This window comes from Plectropomus leopardus, chromosome 3 (assembly GCF_008729295.1).
Source record: "Plectropomus leopardus isolate mb chromosome 3, YSFRI_Pleo_2.0, whole genome shotgun sequence".
Lineage (NCBI taxonomy): Eukaryota > Metazoa > Chordata > Actinopteri > Perciformes > Serranidae > Plectropomus > Plectropomus leopardus.
The window spans coordinates 5,077,174-5,100,775 of NC_056465.1; the positions used below are offsets into that span (position 1 = coordinate 5,077,174).

The 23,602-nt window shown below is 39.9% G+C and overlaps 1 protein-coding gene across 1 annotated transcript in view; it reads left to right on the forward strand.

Moving 5' to 3' along the window:
• LOC121962833 (phosphatidylinositol 3-kinase regulatory subunit alpha-like) overlaps positions 1-3,680 on the forward strand; it is a 213,303-nt gene extending 209,623 nt beyond the window's left edge. The window contains exon 7 of the mRNA XM_042513146.1: positions 3,622-3,680. Within this exon, the coding sequence (XP_042369080.1) occupies positions 3,622-3,680 (59 nt within the window). The remainder of the gene's footprint in view (positions 1-3,621) is intronic.
• The last annotated feature ends 19,922 nt before the right edge of the window (positions 3,681-23,602 follow it).

Below are 23,602 nucleotides of genomic sequence, written 5' to 3' on the forward strand. Positions count from 1 at the left end.
AACTCAACTTTTGGTTTTATAACATGTACAAACTGTGACTTGACTCAACCAGTCAGCTTTTCTTTACATAATAGAAATTATAACAAGTCGAGCTTCATTCAGGAGTGTCACTAAATTTGATTCAAACCACAAGAAAACTGGCCCAAAGTTAACCAAACAGGCACTGTTGTGGTCTTTATTGGACTAGAAATCAAACTTGTTGCATTGCTTTAAAAACAGATCTGTAGACTCTAAGTCCAAAAGCTCAAGTTTAAATATTTAAACTGCTGGCTTTGTGTGACGAACAGAACAAAACCCAAAGATACTCAATGTACTGTTAATAACAATATTTACAAAAGCCAACAGATATCCATATTTTTAATAAAGGAGAGACCAGTACATTTTGGGCATTCTTGCAACAAATGACAAACAATTAAGGTGTCATGTGCCGATGATGTATGTTGCATATGTACTTGAATCTACCTTAAATACGGTGGTTTAATTGTTAATGTGAAGATAAGGTAAACCCCTATTCGCATGAAACAAGTAATACCAGGTGACCTCTGTGATACAGATATTTGTATTTTAATGCAACACACTCTCCCAAGACAAACAACGTCAGTATTTCACTCAGATATATGAGCCCATTTTCATGTCAAAATCATCAAATACTGCCGCTTTTGAAGTGCTTCAGATCCAGATGTAAAAGCCACCTTTCATGTCTGCATGATACACAGCTGGGTGTCATCAGCTGAGAATGCAGCCTGACAAAAACGTTTGTGGTGTTATATATTGTATATATTGTTATATACTGCCAGACGGCACCTGCCGTGGCAGCAATATACGCAGACAGACAGCATCAGTTAAGAACATGACCAAACAAAACCTGTCATTTCTTAATGATTCAATGCTTTCTTTCTGAATGTGATGTTTTTTTATCGACATCTCACCATGTGTCTAAACCTAACTAAACTCTGCCCCTGTTGCTTAATCCTAACCATCAGTGCCAGCATGTGTTTGTTGACATCCCGGTGTTTGTTGCCACATAACCATAATTCCACAATGTGCCTGTGTTGACATCACAGAAAAGGCATCCCAGAACATCAATAGTAGATGCAGATAACTCTCGCAGATCACTCTCTAGGAGACGCAGAAGTCAACTGCAATATGTCAGGACTAGGGATGAGAATGTGTTGAATATAGTGGCATTATCCAAAAGATAAGATGTCAGGGCTCTGCTCGGCATGATAACTATTGAGCCTGTTGATAGATAGCCTGTTAAAAGGTAGAAAATTAGAAAGGTAGAAAATTACTTACTCCATGCTGTCATGCGTGTCATCCATCTCATCGTCTTTTTTGATCATCTGATGGATTTGACCTTGCCCCTTCTGCAGATAGTATAGGAAGATGGTGCATTCAGGCAGTGCTGTAATTATCATAATTTCTGCCGTGCATTAAAGCTACTAGCATACCATCTGTCTGTCATCATACTGTGAGAACTCTACTGTTCTAACACATTATACACATTATAAAGCAGTTTTCTTCTTAAAAATTAAGAATTTGGAATAGAGTGCGTGGAGACACCCTCTCATGGTGATTCATCCACGTAGTGACAAATTACTTATGAACAGGCCCATTTTTTTCTTGGTGATATTTTGGATTAGAGGTGAAGTCATCACATAGATTGGAACTTTTTTAAGTAAAAATGACATGGATTAATACACAGTCAAAAGGTTACTAAACCTTAAAGCCACATGTCATTGTTGAACATGTCACTCCAAACCATGAAAGGAGTCCCCGATATATAGTTGTGTAATAGTGGACAATTACACATCATTAAACATAATCATTTTCACTTTTCAAAGAAACATTTTTGCTCGAAAGCACTATAAGATCTGCGCAGTGCATTCTCCAGCGGTAATCTAATTAGACTGAGTTCTGACTGAGTTCTGAGTTTTGACTCTTTTTCGCGGCTCATGTCTGATGTCTTCACGGCTGTCTGGACGGAGAAAATCAGATTCTGTGTAGTTTCTTCTAGTTTAGACAGCCATGAGAAGATCAGATATGTTCCATAAAGAGACCTGCCACGCTGGTTCGGACCTATGAAGCATGCATGAAGTAGAAAAAACGTACAATTTAATTTCAAAATATTAAACCGAATGTAGTCATAATCATCATTTGAAAGCTCCTCACTGCTGCTTTTTGAGCCACAGTTTGAAAAGGCAGCAGCATTTGTGCCTCTTCAGTTTTTTTAATCCATGAAATACCTAAATGAAACAGTTTAAAGCCCTGGGGTTTGAAAATACTCTGAAATAACTTCCGTTTCCTCTCATAAACCCAATGGAATTGGATTGTGTTTTTAAAAGATTTGCACAAAAAACGTTTAGGGAGAGAAACAACAGAAAGAGAGTTAAGAGAGAGGACACAGCAGCTTATTCTGAGTAATGTTTAGATCTACACTTCTGGGAAATTTAATGTCATATTCCTCCACGTGTGTGTGTGTGTGTGTGTGTGTGTGTGTGTGTGTGTGTGTGTGTCTATTGCAGCATTTTTGTGACTCAGCTCTTCAGATTAGTATGGTGACAATTTATTTCAGCAATCACTGCTGTCAAAGGGCAGTTTTAGTGAGTCCGTGTGGTAGTTGATGATGGTGTGTGTGTGTGTGCGTGTGCGTGTGCGTGCGTGCGTGTGTGTGTGTGTGTGTGTGTGTGAGTTTGGCTGAGGTTGCTGTTAACATTCCTGTCAAGTGTTGATGAAAAGGTGCATGTTGGATCACAAACACAATCAAAACAAGTTCATTGCTTCCTTCTGTTTTATCAAATGTTCTAGGGAGTAAAAATGTGATTCTGCTTCCCCAGAATCCTCATGTGTCAACATGAGAGCAGAACTGGTTCTAAATCTTGCATAAAAACTATCTACATGCACAGGGAAGTTGGCATGTGTCTTAACATGCGATGATACATGTGCACACAGTGATGACTGATGAACCTCAACAATTCTACATCCACCTGCTCATGCACAAATGCACTAATTTCCTCAAGGAAATCGATTTGATGACCAAAATCAAAACACAGTATGTATTTTCTACATGCTTTGGTAAACAAATCCCATATGCTGACCCCAACCAACAACCAATGTGTCTACTAACTAGTATTGTGTTTGTATCCAAAGTCAGACTTATTTTCTCTAGGTCCATATAGCTCCATTGTTGTTGAAAACACATCAATGAGCCACAATCTATATGTTACATTCATGGTTAAGTGGAGCTACAGTTACAGCTCGATTAGGCCATTTAATTTGACTATTGTCCTTGTCCCAGTATACAAGCACTGGAGGAGAATCGATTTATTGACGGGAGTATGTTTGACTCCACCATAGTAGGTGATGATATGCCCCCTTTCAGCTAGTTGCTCTTGGACTGTCTTCCAGTTGACCTGTTACGTCAAACACCAAACAAGTTAGCAAGCGGCAAATGAGTTGTATGTCGAACGCTGAAAACATGAATAATGTTTTGGTGCTGTATATTTTGAATGTACTCTTTGCTTTAATTTATGCCTTAATCTTGCTTTGTTTTCTTCCCTCCTTCTTCTTTTGTTTGTCCCTTCTTTCTTCTATGAATCTATGCTGAATTCCGGGTCAAAGTCCAGCGTGAGGACTATGGCGCATGTGCAGATCGCCTTGGCCAGTTCATGTCCGGCTGAGGTGTGTACTTGAAAGAGTAAATCAACCCCCAGCTTCATTATCTAGGTGTTTTAGTCCCAACTGGAGAAATTAGACTTGGTACAATTTCAGTGGGATTAACAGTTTACATGTATTTTAAAAGCCCAGTTTTAGTCTGACTGACACAATAATTTTATTTTTTCCTAACATCATGTAAACGGGGACATGCTCCTTTATTGCCATGAACCACAGGTGGGACCAAGTCATTGTTTTGCAAAGTCACAAACAAGACTCAAGAATGTGCACTCAAGTTCCAAGTCAGGACAAGTCCAAAGTCTAGTCCCAGATCTTAAGCTTTGAGTCTCAAGTCCTAAACAAGTCACGATGTGCTCTTTAACTGCCAATATTACATTTTTTAAAAATCTTGAGTGTTTTTTTAAAAAAAAGCATTTTAAAATTTGCATTTGTTAAAACAAGTTTTTTATGATGTTAGCCAGCTGCTAAGCTAATGTTAGCCAAGCATTAGCTCGCTAGCTATATTTATATTAGCCTCAACTTAACATTCTTTGTGCAACATTATATGTCAAACAAAGTTGGGAGTTGTAGCATCTCTGTGTGTAATTTTCGACCCGCATGTTCTGCAGACTACAATTTGTTTTCTGTTGACCACTGAGTATTTTTAGTATATTAACGAAATAATCTCTGGTAGAATTTTTCCTAAATGGTGCTCAGTAACATAACGTTACCTTTTATGGCTCTGTCCTGAGACTAGAATAGATGCTGTCAAAGTGCTTCAAATTCAGTGGATCTGGGAAATTAATTATTGACTTGTTGGGAATAAATACTGTTAACATTTGCTGATTCAGGGAAGGGAAGGAAATTAATGAATGTGTGACACATTTTTAAATAGCATACTTTTTAATCTTGGGGGAAGGTGGAAAGTATTTTCAGTTCAAAAGGCTCAAGTTCAAGTGAGGTCACGATTCATTGGTGTTTTTTGGGCAGCAGGACAGTTTATGTGGGACTGAGTCAAACATAAACTGCAGGATGTTAATGGCAGAGGTGTGGACTCAAGTCACATGATTTTGACTCAATCCCACATAAACAGTCCTGCTGCCCCCAAAAATTTTTAAAAGAGAGCACCAAATGTGGATTAATCCACCACTGGCAATAGTCCATAAATATTTCCCCCGTTAGGAAATAACTGAGTCTGTTGTTTAGAAAAAATAAACTATATATTTGTGAGCTGTTAAAAAGAATTACATTTTTTTAGCAGAAACCAATGATCTTAGAGCTGAAAGCCACAGGCAGGAATACAGAAATTATCAACAGATAGACAAACTCATGTTGGGTTTGGTGTTTTCATGGGATTTGTGGACAAAAACAAACATATAATAAAGACAGCTTTGAAGACATCTTTGAAGTGTGTGTTAGTGTGTCCAGGTTTTTCAAGGTCATTTGGAGCTGATCATCTGGATGCATAGATGATGCCTCAGTGAGCCACATACACACACAGACACACATACACATACACATCACTGGTCAGTAGCGTCTCCGCCCCAGGGCAGAGCTTTCATGCTACATTTCCACCAATCCTCCAAACCTCGACTACTAATCCATCATTTTTGACACACAAGTGCACATTGTAGAATCTCTCACACACACACAAACACACACTTCACTTGCAGTCAAAGCTACAAACCCTCACATTTTCCTACACACACGTGCGCACACATGCATACACATACATACACACACACACACACACACACACACACACACACACTGACATGGTTTCTTTTTTACTTGCTCTACACACATGATGTATCTGCCCTGTGGCCAATCAGTGGTCTGGCATCGCTGCCCACTGGGTTTGAGCAGGAAACAGCTGCTCAACCAGATAAGATCCCCTGGACACACACACACAGTCCATTTAAAATCATGTGTGTCCAGATTAACACATCTCCTTGTCCTGAGCTCTGAGTCAGTCACAATGTGTAACAGAGCTTCAGGCAAAAACGTAAAATCAACTGATAGCTCACTTAGCTAACAGGAGGGGAAAAATCTCACTGCTGTGGAATTCACACCGTATGTTGAGGAAACACTGCTAACGTTTTAGGATTGGCATGTTAGCTGTCTAATCCAGAGTCAGATGAGAAGACTGATATTAGTGTAAACTGGGCATGTCTAGTACTGAGATTTGAGGATGTGTTGAAATCAAAATAAATTGCAAGATACAAGGATAGAACAAACTTAATACTGACATTGGAAAAACTTGAATGGTAAATGAAAAGCTGAACAATCACACAAGGGAAACGACAACAAACGTAGAACTGCCCATGACACGAATAACAAGCTGTGTGAGTGTTTGTGAATTTGATTGTGCGCATGACAGTGTGCGCACACACACACACACACACACACACACAGCGTCGCTCTCTCTTTGTAAAGCCTGATTAATACATGTTACAGCTGACCTCCCTAATCTTATTACACAATCTGCCCATCGAGAAGAAGCTAAACCAGCACATTCAGCATTAACACACGCACGCACACACACACACACACACACACACACACACACACACACACACACACACACAGAGAATAAAAGTGAAGATGCAAACTTGCACAGACGCAACAACAGAACATCCAGTAAAGACAGAAATGACTTTAATGACACAACATGTGAACCTGAATGCAGCACAATCTGTGACTTAACGTCTTAAGCATCAGTTACTTTAAATGAATTTTTCAAAGATATATGTCCATAGTGTTTTACTTTCTCCTGTCTGAACACAGCACAATTTTAGCTGCAGACTGTTGCAGAATCAAACAGACACAGCTTGTGCAACGTATCCTCATACAACAGGTCATTTGATATCCTACAGAATAGCACCCCATGAATGACTTTACATCCTTAACATACAGTTACATAATTAATATGGGTGGCCTAAAAAATCAATAAAGCATAGCATGAGGATATTTTGTGGTTGTATCAACATACAGACCATTTTTTTTTAGAAGAACAGGCTAAAAACTTTACCTTATTTAAAACAGATGTTGACAAATTCTGGCATAATTAGCAGTTTTTAAAAAAGTAATAAATCAAAATGTATTGCAATATTTATCACAATATTCAGCTCCAGGAAAACATTGACAATAACAATATTGTATCTTGACTTTAACACAGCATAGATGAATGCAATAGTAATATAGACATATATAAACACTACATGCTTTAAAAAAAATGGCAGGAAGAAATGTAAATTATACAAATAGACCTAAACATGCCAGAAACTCTAGTGTGGTACTTTAAGGTTTGTGAGGGCATGAAATATTAATGGACAGGAGGGAGCAGATGAAGCAGTCCTGCCCCTGCGTTTCTGCCTGGTGCGTGATCTGGTTTACATTCATCTTTTTTAATTTGTGCTCAGGATTTGTGGATGTCACTGTCGGCCCACGTCCCGGCTATAATTATTCAGCAGACAACATGTGGCTGACAGCGTGGCCTAGATTGGAGTGAAATATGCTGCCCGCCTGGTCCCCATGTACAGTACAAAGACCAAGAGGAGACGCATGAAAAGAGAGACAGAATGTATGTCAGGGAGAGGGGGAGGAAGAGGAAGAACAGTATATGAAACAAAGACAGGGAATTTCCAAGCAGACAGGTCCTTATTTTCTGATATTTACTGTATCCACTCTGCTTCCTGACTGACATGTAGCCTCTTAGCCTGATTGGCTTGGGGGAACAGTAAATGACTGGGGCTAAAGTAACAGTTGGCCAATGGTATAGAACAGGGGTAGGCAACCTGTGGCTCTAGAGCCACATGCGGCTCTTTAGCCCCTCTCCAGTGGCTCCTGTGTCTCTGACTAAAAATTATATAGAAATGAATGGGAATTTTTTTTTAAAGATTTTCATTCAATTTTTCAATTGCAAAAATATGTAGCCTGTACACAGAATATGAAAATATATTAGCATTTCATTAACTAAAATATGCATCATATTTCTGTGGCCTTGGTGCCTTTTCTGCTCAATTTTGCCAAATTTCAAAAGCGGTGGATGCTCCTGAATCAAAAAAGCTTGACTAGCTATGGATTCCAAATCCAAGATAGGAGAAGTCTCAGAGGAAAACAGAGAAGTTAATAATGTATATAGATAATAATAATAATAATAATAATAGTGCATGAATAGATCTTTTAATTTTTACCACCAACACTGCAAAGTTAATGTAACAAAAAATAATAAATAGTGGTAAAACATATTAATGAATGCTCACATAGACCCATTAATAATGTTGATAGGCTAGTTTGACTATGTGTTGTGTTACCTGTGGCTCCAGACAGATTTTTTTTGTTTGCTTTGGGCCAGAAATGGCTCTTTTGATAGTTAAGGTTGCCGACCCCTGGTATAGAAGGATGAGGTGGTGACCCCATGTCACCTCTGTCGTGATATTAATCTAACTGGAAGTCAGAGCAGCCCACGGAAGAATTAGGTCACTAAAGCAAATTCACAAAAAAGGTTTCATACTTTATCTACATTTGTTACTGGTAAGAAAATGTATAAGTCCATGAAAAAAGTAACATATCTGTTGTTAAAGATAATGTCAAACCGAGTCCCCAAATTGACTCACAAGGATCCGTTTTGGGTCCCATGTTGTTTTTTTCTGTACATAACGATTTTGTTTCTAACTAAGTACTGCAATGTCCATATTTATGCTGATGATACAATGGCCTATTAACTTCAGCTCCAGCAAACAAGGCCATCCACTCTGCATTTGATGATGTCCAGACATCTATTTTATTTAAAGCCTGTTCTAAACTTCAAGATGAAAAAAAAAAAGTTTCATAAGAGTATGAACTTCAGTTTTCCCCACACCTGTCCATTCACATAATAAGTTTCTTACAACATTACTAATGCTTAATACTTGGTTAGAATTTGGTTGTAATACTAAACCCAGGTTATACAACTTGCACAGTCAGCTCTTTTTGGTGTACTGTCAGGTGTCGAAAAGTTGATGTTTAGCGGGTATCATATTCACCATAAACTTTTGTTTATTAGCACTGAACACAAAGGATAGCTGAGGGTGACAGGATGTTATTAATATTGCAGGTATTTGGTCTTAAACAAAACTGATAAATTAGTTATTTGGCAAATATTCTTGTCACAAGGTTGCCTTCTTTTTTCCAAGCTTGCAATCTCAGTCATAACTGTAACATTTTAAGATATAGAGTAAAACAAAGTCCGACCTATCTGACATTTCTGTTGCCCTTATTTTATGAACTGTGTTGCTTTGCTAATATTTTTGATAAACCAAACATAACGGCACAAAAGCTTAGCAATGCTTTGGATGGGGCCAGAGCAAAAACAAATTATTTTAGTTTTCTTAGTTTTCTTTCCAGAAGTTACTGTAAATTAAAATTGTGATTTGGTCCATACAGTTTACCATACTACTATGTCAACCTTAGGTTATAGGGATTTCTAGGCTGTACATTCTGCTGCTACTGATCGTTTTGAATTCAGAGAGAGACAGTTTAAGACGACCCTGCAGACAGGCCAACAGCTCCCCACCAAAAGGTCTTAATCAGACTAAGTGAGGAGACACTTAAAATCCCATTAGAATTAAATGCCTACTGAAGCATCTCTCATTACCCTCAGCTCAGTGTGTTTGCGAATGTGTTGTGGAGTGTGTCTATGCCTGTGTGTCACATTCATGACTTTATGGACAAGATACACTATTAAATTTCCATTAAACTTAACTAAGTTAGCTAATAAGCTCACATGGATTACCTGTGCTGGTGTGAGTAGACTGTCCTTATCTGAACCAGGGTGGAAATCCAGGCCACCTCTAGTGCAAAGGGCCTTCTTCTTTTATACAGTAGCTGGTAGAGTAAAACATTGGTACTGTAGTCTTTTCATAGAAGGCTCTGACATTGCTCTGTTAACTTTATGGAGAGCTTATGTAACCAGGCTCCCTGGTTGAATAGACTAGTTCTTTTAGCCATTAGCTAAACCATCCATTTATTGCTCCATAGCTCTCTCTTCTTTTCTCGCAGTCATTTAAGTGTTAAGGTTTTCATCTACAGTACAAACTCTGTACTAATGAGGACAAATATTCACCAAAAATGAACGAGCAAGGATTAATCCAGTATGTACTACCATCATCTTCTTAAGGTATTATGTTTACTTGCCTTTCTTCAGGCAGAGATGCACACTGAGACTTCTCTTCACTTTTGTGTATGTTTTTAATATAGTGCATATAAATATATGCATTAAAACAGAACTTTTAACTTACTGAATGCATTGATCGCACTGATTAACATAAATTAAATGGTTCTCCAACTGGTGAATTCTTATTGATAATGCAATTCACAACTTTTAGCAGAATGTCGAAAATCCTTCATTTGCAGTCAATTTTCAAGATTGTTGCTCCCTGTAATGCTGGATTTCACAGGCAAGTGAAAATTGTCATAATAGTTGTGATGCTGTCTGGAATTTGGAAACTATTATGATGAGCATTCAGTGTTGCTTTTTAAGGCAGTGCTAAAGGACCATCTCTGTAAGCCACTTTCCTCCTGCTCCCTGTGCACGGTTAGCATGAGTGAACAACAGTGGCTAACGTCCAACTCCGAGCTGCTAAATGGCTCAACTTTGTTGTTAAACCAGTTGATAACTGTTGGATAAAGCTAGCCGCGTGACACTCACAATTATCCCTGTCACCACAGAACTTGCATTCATGCAGCTGTAGTCTCATTATAAACAGAGAAAAAAAAAAGAGAACGAGAGAGAGTGACAGCGGGTCAAGGAAGGGCTGCGCAGCTCAATATGTCCAGCCTGTTCTTGTTCTGAAGTCGTCAAATACTGCCATTGTTGCAGTGATTTGGCGTAAGATCCCAATGCCAAAAGCCTCCTTTCATGGCTGTATGATTCACTGTTGGATTGGATTGAATTGCAAGGTTGTGCATGCACAGAGATTGGCAGAATTTGCGTTAATTTCTGCAATGGCAAAGTTGATACATTATAGGGGAGACTGGTATCTGAATCTTTCTGTGTGGCACTGGGGTTTAACAGTTCTTAACACAGTGATGAGCTGTGCCACTAAAAGTGAGGACACTGAGATCATTTGGAGTATTACTGTTGAAAGCACTGAAAAGATAGGAAGGGGATGTTTGGAGGTTTGATCATTTTCTCACTCTCTGTTGTGAACATTTTTCACTGAATCTACGTCCTGAACCATTAGCCCTGTGTAGCTCAGTCACCACATAAATATACCATGCACAAGTATAACATGTTGCAACATTTTTAACAACATGGAGGACTGGTTTGCTGACATTCAGTGCATTCAGACATTCAACTGCATAGGCAAGTTGAAAGAAATAATCTTCTGTTTTTTCATCTTGTCTCTGTGTGCCTTTAAAACATCATCCAGCAAAATCCTAAATTGCTTGAGCAGCTTTGAAAGTGAAACCACTGTGTGAGCAGCATTGTTTTTTTTTTATTATTATTATTTTGCTCTCCTGGGCCTCTGTGCTAAAACCGCTCCACCAGTGTTTCACAAACTGAGGAAAATGAAATGTAATCGAGTGTTTAGTCATGTGGAGGTTCCCCACTGTCTTTCTTATATCTTCTATTTGGTCAGCTTGTGCAAAACTTTGATTGGATTTGCTTTTCTTTATATCTGCACAACTGTTTCTGCATACATTTGGATATTTCCTTGCTCAGTTATTTTTTCAGGCTTCTATGCTGCAATGACTGCTGAATTAAGACAAAGGGGAGATGAGGTAAAGTAGGGTATAAAAAAAGAGAGGTATTGTGCCTCTTAGCTATTTCCACATTACTGAGCAATCCTTTTTATCCATATTCCCTCTCATGCTCCCACCCTGGTTCACCTCTAATCTAATATGAGGTGAATCACAAGTTGATCACACTCTGCTCGCAACTCAAACACACACACATGCAGTTCATCATGGTGCTCCTGACTCTAACAAGCGGCCTCAGTCTTGCTCCTGACGCCAAAGGGCTTTTTTAAGTCAGGCTAAAAGTAATTTCAGGTCATTTTGACTTTACTGTCAGCGATTCACAGTCCAACCAATCTGCTTTACCAAAGGACCCTTGTGACATTTGATGAGTAATGAGGTGAGAAAGTTTAAAATCAAAAACCGAGTTTCATATCAACCCAGCACCTCCGATCAATGCAGCAGGAGACGGGGGACTCTTTTTTTTTTTCGAGGTGGGGTGTTTAGTGATGGAGGAGGGGGGATGGCAGGCCTACTGCTGTTTTATCTTGGCCTTTGGCTGTCACAGTGATATTCAGATGCTCAGTCACACATTCTGTTCACCCTCTGTTTGGCATGCTAGAGTTAACTCTTTGCGGGGTCGGAGACTAAAGACTAGGCTTACTGTTGGAAGACTGAGTCATAAATTATTAGTGTACTGTACTGAGGAGCTTACAGCCTCTGTGGGCCAGTATAGCTGTGACCTTTGAAAGTTAAAAGTCATAACTCAGAATCATTTCTTCAGTTATTTATGGTTGTATGTTAGACAGACTACACCATTTAAGCTCTACATGGGATTTATACCCGCCAACATTCTGGCAACTTGCATGCATACTCAGCACGCTCATCCCAAGTTGTCTTCTATTGCCACTTTGTCAGTGGACTGTCATGTCCCATATTACCCACTAGGTATCCCCCTGTGTCTGCTGTTGACGTTGCTGTATGCCACAACCAATGCTGGGATGTCAACAAAATGTCCTTAGGTTTAGGCAACAAAATCACGTGGTTAGGTTTCAGCAACAAAAGCGTGTCATTTGGTGTTGGCAACAAAAGCATGTGGTTAAGGTTAGGCAACAAAAGCATGGTTAGGTTTCAGCATTAAAAGCTTGGTTAGGTTTTGGCAACAAAAGCACGTAGTTAGGTTTCAGCAACGGATTTTAGGAAGTTTCTAGGATTTCAGGACATTCTGAGAATTATAGGACTTTTATCGGATTCAGGCCGTAAGTTGAGTATCACAGATTTTGAGTATCAGAAAACAAAAAAACAAACAAAAAAAGTATAAAAAGTATACTGTAGGTCTATGTGGAATAGGAGCTTTTTGCCTCGTACCACAGCTCTCCCCTCAGTCATCAGCTCAGTTGATGCCTACACTCAGAGGTGTCTGCTCTTCATCTCAAACACCCACACTTCAGTAGCTCCAGCTTCAGACCAGTTGGCAGCGTTACCGCATACTTTAATCCATCGCAAGACCATCATGTTTACCCCACATGCTCCTCTCCTTCTCTTTACTTTTCCTCTCTGCCAGCAGCAAATCCTCCATTTCCGCCCCACGGGTGTTGGAATCCCTCTCATGTCAGGCGGCAACAGTCCGCTTGGCTCGCTCTGACGTGTTTCATTTAGTTTAGTGAAAGCTGTACAGTAACTCTGTGTGTGTGTGGGTGTGTGTGTGTGTGTGTGTGTGTGTGTGTGTGTGTGTGGTTGCTATGGCCCCCTGCGTGCTCGGTGACCCTCCACCTTTGTCCCCACAGCAGGCGTTGTGTGAGTGTGACAAACACAGGCTCTGTCCTCCCTTTTGGCTTTCAGGGAGAATCTGTTTATACACCTGCCACAGATTTCCCTCACCACTCCAACGCACACACACACACACACACACACACACACACACACAAACATCCTGTAAATGCTGCTGGGGGTTGCTGTTGCTCCCACTGTCCATTCAAGTGACCTGCTGTTTTGCTTTTACACCCCCAACTTGCAGACGTTTTTCTCTGTATCCATTCCTGGTAGTCCACAGCCTGAGCAATGACACAGCATTAACTAAGCAGCTGCTCAGTCTGGGTTACATTAGGTTTTCTGTGTTCATCCTGCATTAGAAGTTGCTAGTTTGACTCTGGACATTGAAAGTGTCCAGACTTTTGGCAGTTGCGTTTTGGAATGACAGCCTGTGAATGTATTGTTATTGAAGGAGGTTCTCACCACCATTTGGTACCACAGTGTACACTTGTCTTTAGACTTTATATACATAACAAGGTTACAGGTTTTCCATTTGTCTTCTGTTGCTTGTCCATGTGTGGGTCACTGTGGTAGCAGGGTAGGCAAAGAAACCGAGAAACTCAGTATGTTTCTGTGCACAGTTAAGTGGAGCTATGGTTATAGCTCGATTAGGCCATTTAATTGAACTACTGTCCTTGTCCCCGTATAAAACCACAGGGGAGAACTGATCTATATGAAGTATGTCTGACTCCACCACAGGAGGTTGAGATGTGCCCCCATTCAGCTAGTTGCTCTTGGACCTTCCTCCGATTGACCTGTTCTGTCACATGCCTAACAAGTTAGCAAGCAGCAAAAGGGTAACTTGTCATACGGTGACAACATAGACAACATTTGGGCGCTGTACGTTTTGTATGTACAGTACTACTTTTTGTTGATACTTTTGTCTTGTTTTGTTTACTTCCCTTCCTCTTTGCCTTTTGTCTTTTCCAGCACTCTCCTACGTATTTATGCCACCAATGTATTAGGAAAGTCTGGATACAGCCATGGAGGCAGGGCCCTGTTCATTTCTATGAGAGCTGCTCATTGCTGCACGAAGCAAAAAAAATCTCTTTTTCCAGGTATAGAAGTCACGGATCAAAGGGCCCATGAGGCTTGTGCACTAGAGACTTCAGATGGCCAAGTGGGTTTAGCATATTGCTTACTTAAATGGCGGTCAAAAAATGTTACCTTGCCACCCTTTTAGACTTTCCTTTTGTCATAGAACTGGATGGCTTAAATGTAGACAGTTGAATTAGTCATTTTGTGGTCTTTTTTTTTAAGATTTTTTTTTTTTTGGGGGGCATTTTTGCCTTTATTAGACAGGACCGAAGATCAATAATGTGAAAGGGGGAGAAAGAGCGGATGACATGCAGCAAAGGGCTGCGAGCTGGAAATGAACCCACGGCCGTTGTGGCCAACCGCATTATCTAGCTATGTTAGTCCGACGTTGAGAAATTCCATGTAGTACATATTTAAATCAGACTAATGTGTTAATATGTATTTTAAATGTCCAGTTTTTGTTGGACTAACACAATAATTCAACTTTTTCTTTCCATCAAGTTTAATCTTGACTTGTTGAGGTTGACATAACAGTCAAGAATTGAAACGTATTTGTGAATTGCAAAAAAAAAGCATTTGTCCCATTTCTGCTGAGCCCAGACTCCCGACAAAGAAAATTTGCTCCAGTAGCTTGTATATCCATGATGTCATAGTTAGGGTTATGACTCAAAGGTCATGACTGGAGGTGAGGGTTGGTACATAAATTAACTTGTAAATAGAGAGCTTTTTCTTTTGTGTCGAGGCAGTCTGGTACAATGCCCCCATGTTGTATTATTCCATCAGATAGTTTGTAGTGTACAGAGGAAGCTTTGCATGTCAGAGAGAGGAGGAGGCAGAACGAGACAGTCATAGGGCAGGTTTGGGTGGAGCAGGGGGAGATGGGAGGTTGTCCTTCTGACTGATGTACTGTATTAGGAATCAGATAAAGAGTGTTTGTTCTGCCGTAATCTCGTTCAGGGTTGCTCTGCCTCAGAGCTGCTGTCTCTCTGAGAGCTTGATCATTGTTCACTAGCTGTTGATAAAACTACGCCTCAAAGGACTGAATAGGAAGAACATACACACACACATACACACACACACACACACACACACACACACACACACACACAGTTCTTCTAAAGCTTGCTTGGCCTTGTATGCATTCATTTGCATTTTGTTGGCTTTTCTCAGGCTTTTATTCCTGATGCATTACAGCACTGTTGTAGTGTTTTGGCATTTTTAGCCCTTTTACCACAAATCATATTCTGTGTAATTTAAACTACTGTAAACCACTTGGCAAAACAGTCCATAGTGTTTGGGATTTTTTTTTTTTTCCCCTTTCTTCCATGTTGCCATTACTTTACATTTATATCTGAGCACTATGAAATCAACTTTGATAGCATTATACCTGAAATGGGAATACATTACAGCCTGCTTTTATTTCATTCAAACTCACATTTCTGTTGAACAGTAATCCGATACAGACTTTTAAAGTTAATCTGCATTTAAAATTACATTACTATGCCAAATAACATACCTGCTGCAACAACATAAGGACACTCATGTTTTACAGCCCATTCAATTGTTTATTGTTTTTGGCATTTGCTTTAAATCTCTTGTTATCATTGAAAAGAAGAAATTAAACTTTCAAAATGGGCAACTGGCTGTTAAAGTCTGATGTAAAAAGTTACCAGAATAATTATTAAGAATTTTACTTTGTATGTGTGCCTTTAAAGAATTTCAACAGACTTATTTTTTTTAATTTGGAGTAAAGTAATTTAATTATTTATAACATGGTTGACGCAATGTGAGTGAGTTTTTCTAAAAGTGAAAAAATGCAATTCATACAAAATATTACTTGTTAGTTTAGTAAGATTTTTGTTCGAGCCAGGCTAAAAATATAAGCTGATGCAAAGTGAAAAGATGTTGCAAATTATGATTTTACCCTTTGAAACCTGGAGCGACATCACTTTTCTTGTGCGATGTTCAGACGCCTTTCACAAGTATTTAAACCTTTGAACTCAAAGCAAATTGGTTTGATTTCTTTTATAAACATGGGAAAACATTAGCAGGCCATGTCCTACAAACTACAAGTAATTAGTAGATTTAGAAAATTATTTCTAAAAAAGCTAGGGAAAAATGTCAAGAATCATATTTATGATTATTAATTATTAGATATTTAAAAGATTTCTTACAGAATTACTGTAATATTAAAGCCGTTTTCTCCAGGTAATTTCCTTGTTGTTTTTTGTGTTGTTGTTTTTTTTTATATATATACTTTTTACTATTTTCTTGCTAATTTCTGGGTCATTTCTTCTTAGGGCAGCTCATTGCCTCCTTCCCATGTTTTTAAAAGAAATCAAGGCAATTTGCTCAGGTTTCAAGGGGTTAACATTACTTGCCATGCTAGCATATTTAATAAAGAAAAAAAATAGATGTAACAAGTTGATGTAATTGTGTTACTTTTATCCAAAGTCTCATATTTTTAAGTGCAGATTTCTTATTATTGATGTCACAAGTTGCCTGATACAGTGATTAGTGCTAACTTGGTGACTACAGTGTTATTGTTACCAGGTAGAGTGAGTAAACTTATAAAAATAAGATCCAAGTTGCAATAATCTGGAATTATCCTTTTTGATGGAGAGAGGAAAGAGTTAAATGTTTTTCCAAAGCAGGTCTGCCTGACTCTGCTGGACCGGTTGGCGGCCTTGTAGCCTGCCTGCTTGGCTCTCTGCCCATCTGACTGCCTGTCTGTCTGACTGCCTGTCTGTCTGAGCGGCTGGCTGACTGTGCTACTGCATGAATAATGCTGAGCCATGGTGCCCTGCTGCCTTGACAACCAGTGGAGAGCGATGAGGGGAGAGAGGGAGGGGGGAAGAGGGGGGGGGGGAGTCTGGGTGGGCAGCGTGCGAAAAAATAGAAAGGAGAGGAGGAGGAGGGGGGGGGCAGCATAGATGGTGCTGGGGGATCTGATCAAGTGAAAACACTGAAACAATGGAAATGTAGGGCAGAGGAAAAGAGACAGAGATTTGGAGAGAGGGAGTAATGAGGGAATACTTTATTTAGGGCAGAGAAATGGAGAGGAGATGCAAAGCAGCCAAAGAACAAGAGAGACAGAAAGGAGTTAGAGAGGGGGAAGAGATGCAGCTCAGCAGTTTTGGATGCAGCCTGCAGTAGCAGCGGCAACCTGTTTCACAGTGTCACCAGAGTGTTGCATCATGGGATCAGGACCAGGGGGACGCTCACATTGCAGGATGACATCACCCGTTACCGAGTCAGCTTCTGTCTGCTAGGCTCTGCCTGCACGCACAGAGAGGGAGAAAGAGCTGGTTGCGCTCTATTCTGTCTGTCTGTCTGTCTCTCTGTCCTCCTGTCTGTCTCTGTCTCACTGCTTATGTCAAAGCAAGTGAAACAAAGCGATCGACAGATGAACAGACTGACATAAATGGAAAAATGGAAAAATGACACAAATGCTCTTGGAAAGTTTCAGCCTTGTGTGCCAGCATGATATTGCAATCTGAAAAAAAGGAGGAGGAGGGGTGTAGAGATTTGGTTTTGATTCAGTTTGTATTTGTCAGTGTGTATTTGCTTGTGTGTGTGTGTCATCTATCTCCTCTTTGTGCCTGCTCTAAAGCTATATCTCTGTTTGGCTCTCTGACTGTCCACTGCACCCAAAAACAGAGCGAGAGCAGGTTGAGAGGCAAGCCATCATCCCTATTTTTGACTGCAACAGCAAAAACCCATTTCACTGCAAGAGTAAAAAAAAAAAAAAAAAAAGAATCATATTTTTAGTCCTTTTAACGCCAAAAATGTGCACAAAAGGTTGACAAGAGCGGGACATTTTCTTCCTCTCCCACTCAGCTGATTTTTTTCCTGTCCAGTTTGATTTGGCGTTTGTCATTTTCACTGTTGCCTTCACCCTATCTTGTTGCTATACATAATTATTTCCCATGTGGCTATCCCAGAGCTTCATCTAAAGTCTCTAGAGTATAAATAGAATTTTCTGAATTTAAATTAAGCAAATAATCACACATCATGGCCCAATGCAAAAATGGCTCTTGTCATTTACATTCACCTGACCCCGTAATCCTGTAATGATGTCCCTCTTGACGGTTTCAGAGTCTCTGGTCAAAGTCCCAGGATAGGCGTGAAGATCATTTTCTTAATTTAGGTTGAGGAAGTAATCACATGTCATGGCCCTGTACTTAAATGGAATTTGTCACTTCCAGTCTTGCAAATCTTGCTACTTTTGTTTCCTATCATGTAAGTATTTCCCATGTGACTATTCCACAGCTTCCATGGATATGTATTCATGATTTTCTAAAATTGTGCATATAATCACGTCAGTGATAAATAAGATTTTGTCATGTACAGTCTTTGTTGTATTTGTATTTGTGACTATTCCAGCAAATAATCCAACGCATCTACATACAGTGGTTCATATGATATGCTACAAATTAGCGCCCATTGAAAGATGTAATGTCTTTAACATTAAACTACAAAAGTAAAGTCATGGAGGTTAGGTATAGTCAAGTATAGTTAGTGTGGTTAAGGTTAGGAAAGGAAACATGGTGAGGACGTACCCTAAAATGACTTTGAAGTTTAGTTAAAGTTCTCATGGTTCCAGACAGTGGTCTCCTGGGGAAAGTCTTGGGAAAAGTTCTGTATTTTGTGACCAGTTTACCACTGCAACCTGCTTTTAAAATAGACTACCCAAGAAAGCTTCTTTCTTTCCTCCAGCATGCACATTCGTCACATAATCACAGCCTTCCAGAATAAATGGGTTATGCACTTATATCTGGCTCATCATTACATGGGATATGTATACATATTGCTACTACTATCAGTATTACTTTTTGTAGAAAAACATACAAATGTATATGAACAGCCTCCAGCCCATTCTCATTCTGAGGTCGTCAAATAATGCTGCTTTTGCCGTGATTTTGGCATAAGATCATGACACCAAAAAGCCACCTTTCGCAGCCATATAGGCAGCATCAGCTGAGAACGGCACTGGACGAAACTGGTCATGGTGTTATGATATGCAGTCTGATGGCCAGAAGGCTGGAAGGCACTTGCTGCAGCAGCCTGATACACAGACAGTCGCTGTCCGTTCTTAACGCAGCCAGACAAAGTCTGCCACATCTGCAAACACCACTGAAAAGCGTCAGTTGAAATGCTGCCAGTAACAAGGCAATACAAGGAGCACAAAGATCCCTATAGGGCGGGTGGGAGGAGCGGTGGATTGGTCCGACAAACTCCAGATTTTTCTCTACGCATGAACATGTGCCCTTTTTGCCTAAACCTAACCATCCATACGTTTATGCCTTTTCCTAATCCTAAGCATGTGCTTTTGTTGACACTCGGCATTAGTTGCAATGTGCATTTGCTGCATTAACATAACGGCTTGTTTTTGTAGTGTAATCCCACTGAGTGCTTTTGTTGACATCCCAGCATCAGTAGCAGCATCCCGCAACATTAACAGCAGACACAGAAGGATACCTAGAGCGTCGTATGTAGCCGCGCAAGCCCACTGACAAAGCTGCAATATGACTTGGAATGATAATGTATTGGAATAATTCCACATTATGAAGCTAAAGTGTGTGTATTTTTAGTTGCCAATGACTGTGTACTAGCACACTCATATTACAAAAATGTTGCAGGCCTAAAAGATCTTGATCTGATGTTTGCTGTTATTGGAAAAAATTGTACTTAACTACTTAACTAACATTATAGTTCTATATTCATGTATAGTAACACTAAAATCAGCTGCTTTACAGTAGACCGTGACAGTAGACTGTAAAAACCCAGACACAAGCTTCTCAGCGGGGCATTTTCAATAATTGATATAAATCCTTTTAGTTTCTGTGAGAGTTTACTTCTGCCTGTCTGCCTGCAGTGTGAGACAGCCTGGGTTTGCACAGGTGGACAGGATCAGTTAATGCCAGGAGAGGAACTGATTCCACCCTGAATAGTAATGAGTCCACCGGTTCGTTAGACAGAGGATAGATCAGGAGGGCTAAGGAAGAGCAGCAGCTCCTCATTGAATTAGCTGAGCTGGAAAGTTTGAGACAGCGAAGCTAATCAGTGTACTCGAGCCGGAGCACACATGACTCGCGGCCAGCACACAGCTCACTAAGACCAAAGCAGCTGATGTAAATCCAATGTGCAGGATCTACTGGAGGCAGCGATGCATCAAAAGGCCTGATCAGACCAGCCTCTGTGATGTGTGAACTGCAGCATAGTGTCTTATCCATGATGTTTAAGCCTGGTCTTACCCTGGAGGTGTTCATTCACTCTGAAGAAATATACTTAGCAGGGGTCTCCTGAACTCCTTTGTTCTGGATGTGAATCTCACCTGGAAACACCAAGGATGTGTCTGACATCAGATTTTTACAACAAAATAACAGTGAACAACTGTAGTTATGATGATGTCTAAAGAGGACATTGGTAGAAATTACTTCATTCATTAAATCTGTTATCACAAGACTACTTGGTTATCTCAGCGTCATCTTGATGAGCATTTTTTTTTTCATCATCATGAGGAATGGATGTTTTCTTATCGTTATGCAGTCAGCATCACAAGACTGGAGTCAGTAGTTAGAAACAATCACCACACACAAGAAAACTCCTAAATTCTTCTCCGTAGGAAAACATTGTAATGAATTATATGTTTATTATATAGACAAACAAGGGAGCAAGGCTACTTAGGTACCAAGTCAATTCCAATTTTCTGTATTGTTTTGCTTTTGTTTTTTACTGTGGTATCAAATTAGCTTTTAAGAATCATGAAATTTCACTGATATTTGTATCAATTTCTACAAACCCCAATTCAAATGAAGTTGGGACGTTGTGTAAAACGTAAATGAAAACGGAATAAAATTATTTGCGAATCCTTTTTAACCTATATTTAATTGAATACACTACAAAGACAAGATATTTAATGTTCAAACTAATAAACTTTATTGTATTTTTGCAAATATTCACCGCAACACGTTCCAAAAAAGCTGGGACAGGAACAACAAAAGACTGGGAAAGTTGAGGAATGCTCAAAAATTACCTGTTTGGAACATTCCACAGGTGAACGGGTTAATTGGAAACAGGTGAGTGTCATGATTGGGTATAAAAGGAGCATCCTCGAAAGGCTCAGTCGTTCACAAGCAAGGATGGGACGAGGTTCACCAATTTGTGAAAAAACTGCATAAGCAAATAGTCCAACAGTTTACGAACAACTTTTTTCATAGTAAATTGCAAGGATTTTAGGGATTTCAGATCTACAGTCCATAATATCATCAAAAGATTCAGAGAATATGGAGAAATCTCTGCATGTAAGCGGCAAGGCCACAAAACAAACATTGAATGCCTGTGACCTTTGATACTTCAAGTGGCACTGCATTAAAAGCCGAAATTATCCTGTAAAGGATATTACCACATGGGCTCAGGAACACTTCAGAAAACCATTGTCAATTAACACGGTTCATTGCAAAATCTACATGTGCAAGTGAAAACTCTACCATGCAAAGCGAAAGCCATATATCAACAACACCCAGAAACGCCACCGGCTTCTCTGGGCCCGAGCTCATTTGAGATGGAATAACACAAAGTGGGAAAGTGTCCTGTGGTCTGACGAGTCCACATTTCAAATTGTCTTTGGAAATCATCAATACAATAAAGTTTATCAGTTTGAACATTAAATATCTTGTTGTCTTTGTAGTGTATTCAAATAAATATGGGTTGGAAAGGATTTGCAAATCATTGTATTCTTTTTTTATTTCCAACTTCATTTGAATTGGGGTTTGTAGATTTCTGGTGTCATGACATGCCTACAAGATCTTAATACACTGATGCAAGTCAAAATGCCTAACTGGTATATTTTTTAATGGATTTCAGAATAATAAATCTATTTTTAAAGTTGATTTACTGGTTGATGCCAGTTTTATGAAGCGTGACCACATCGGTCTGCACACAGAACACAACAACATTTGTGTTGTCCCAGTTTTTCAGTGGCCATATGTACAGCAACAGAAAATATGGCCTCCCTGCATGGCTCACTGCAGTGGCTCTTTCCCCACTGACACCATGATAGCATGTGCTACACACACAAACATACAATTCTACACCTGCGAGGACCATCAGTTACAAAAGACATTCTCTGGTCTTAAATCCAGCCCCAGTTCTGAACCCTCACATAGCGCTTCAAGAAACTCTGAGACTGAAAGTTGTCCTCACAAATGTAGAAATAGCACACACAGACACACACAGCCCATGGACAACCCTGAGCTCCAACTGTCTGCACCATTTGTAGAGTTTGTTATTGAAACCCAGCAGTCCTCATGGATACGCCATTGGATCAAATATTAATATTCTGGATATTGTGTGCATCTTTTTCGAAACATGTCGATCAAACTTGAGTCTGATATGTTTTAGAAGCTTTAGGATTTTGACCAAAGACAGACTGTCTGCAGAACATCACTCTATAAAGATGGTGCCATATTAACAGGAACAGACAATCAAATGTTACAAAACAACGAGAACAAAAAGGTGACTGTTGAGTCACATTGTGCATTTTAACGATAATTGTAGCAGTGATGTAGGCGGGTGACACACCGTCCCTGCACCTTCCAAAAAAACGCTTATTCATAATATATACAAAAGTGCAGCGCCATATTATGCAACCATTCTGTGTGTGTGTGTGTGTGTGTGTGTGTGTGTGTGTGTGCGTGTGCGTGCGTGTGTGTGTGTGCGTGTGTGTGTATGTGTGTTGTCCCAGACCCCACTCCACCGATGTCTATGTTTAGCAGCCTATTCGTGTCTACGGTTAAATTGTACTTTCCACTCTAGTTATTACAGCAGCAGACGAAATATGAAAAGCGCTGAGGGCCATGGATAATAAGCACAGAAATAGAGCAGGCAGTGAGCAAACCGCAGCCTCATCAGCAGCACTGTACAGTCAAACATCCCCCCACACACACTTAGATATTTATGGAGTGTTATTTCCATGAGACAAACATGTCCCGACTGAAACTTCAGGACAAATGGAACTACGTTGTCTCCTGTCCTCTGTCTGTCTCTCCTGCATCGTTTGCTTCGGTCTAGCGCTGCAGCCGGGTAGATGAGGATCTCTGCTCCCCCTCCTCCCATCCATTCTTCCCTCTGTCTACTGCTCCTGTGACTCCCATGACAGCCAATGTTCAATCTCTAGGCTTTTCCTTTAAAAGAAAAAAAAGAAGGTTTAACCACATTCTCAGTGGCTGATAGATTGTACAGTAGTGACTTCCTGACAACAGGGAACATGTCAGGCAGATATACAACACTATTGTGTCTCTTTCTGAATCACTGCTATTCTACAGCACACACACACACACACACACACACACACACACACACACACACATAG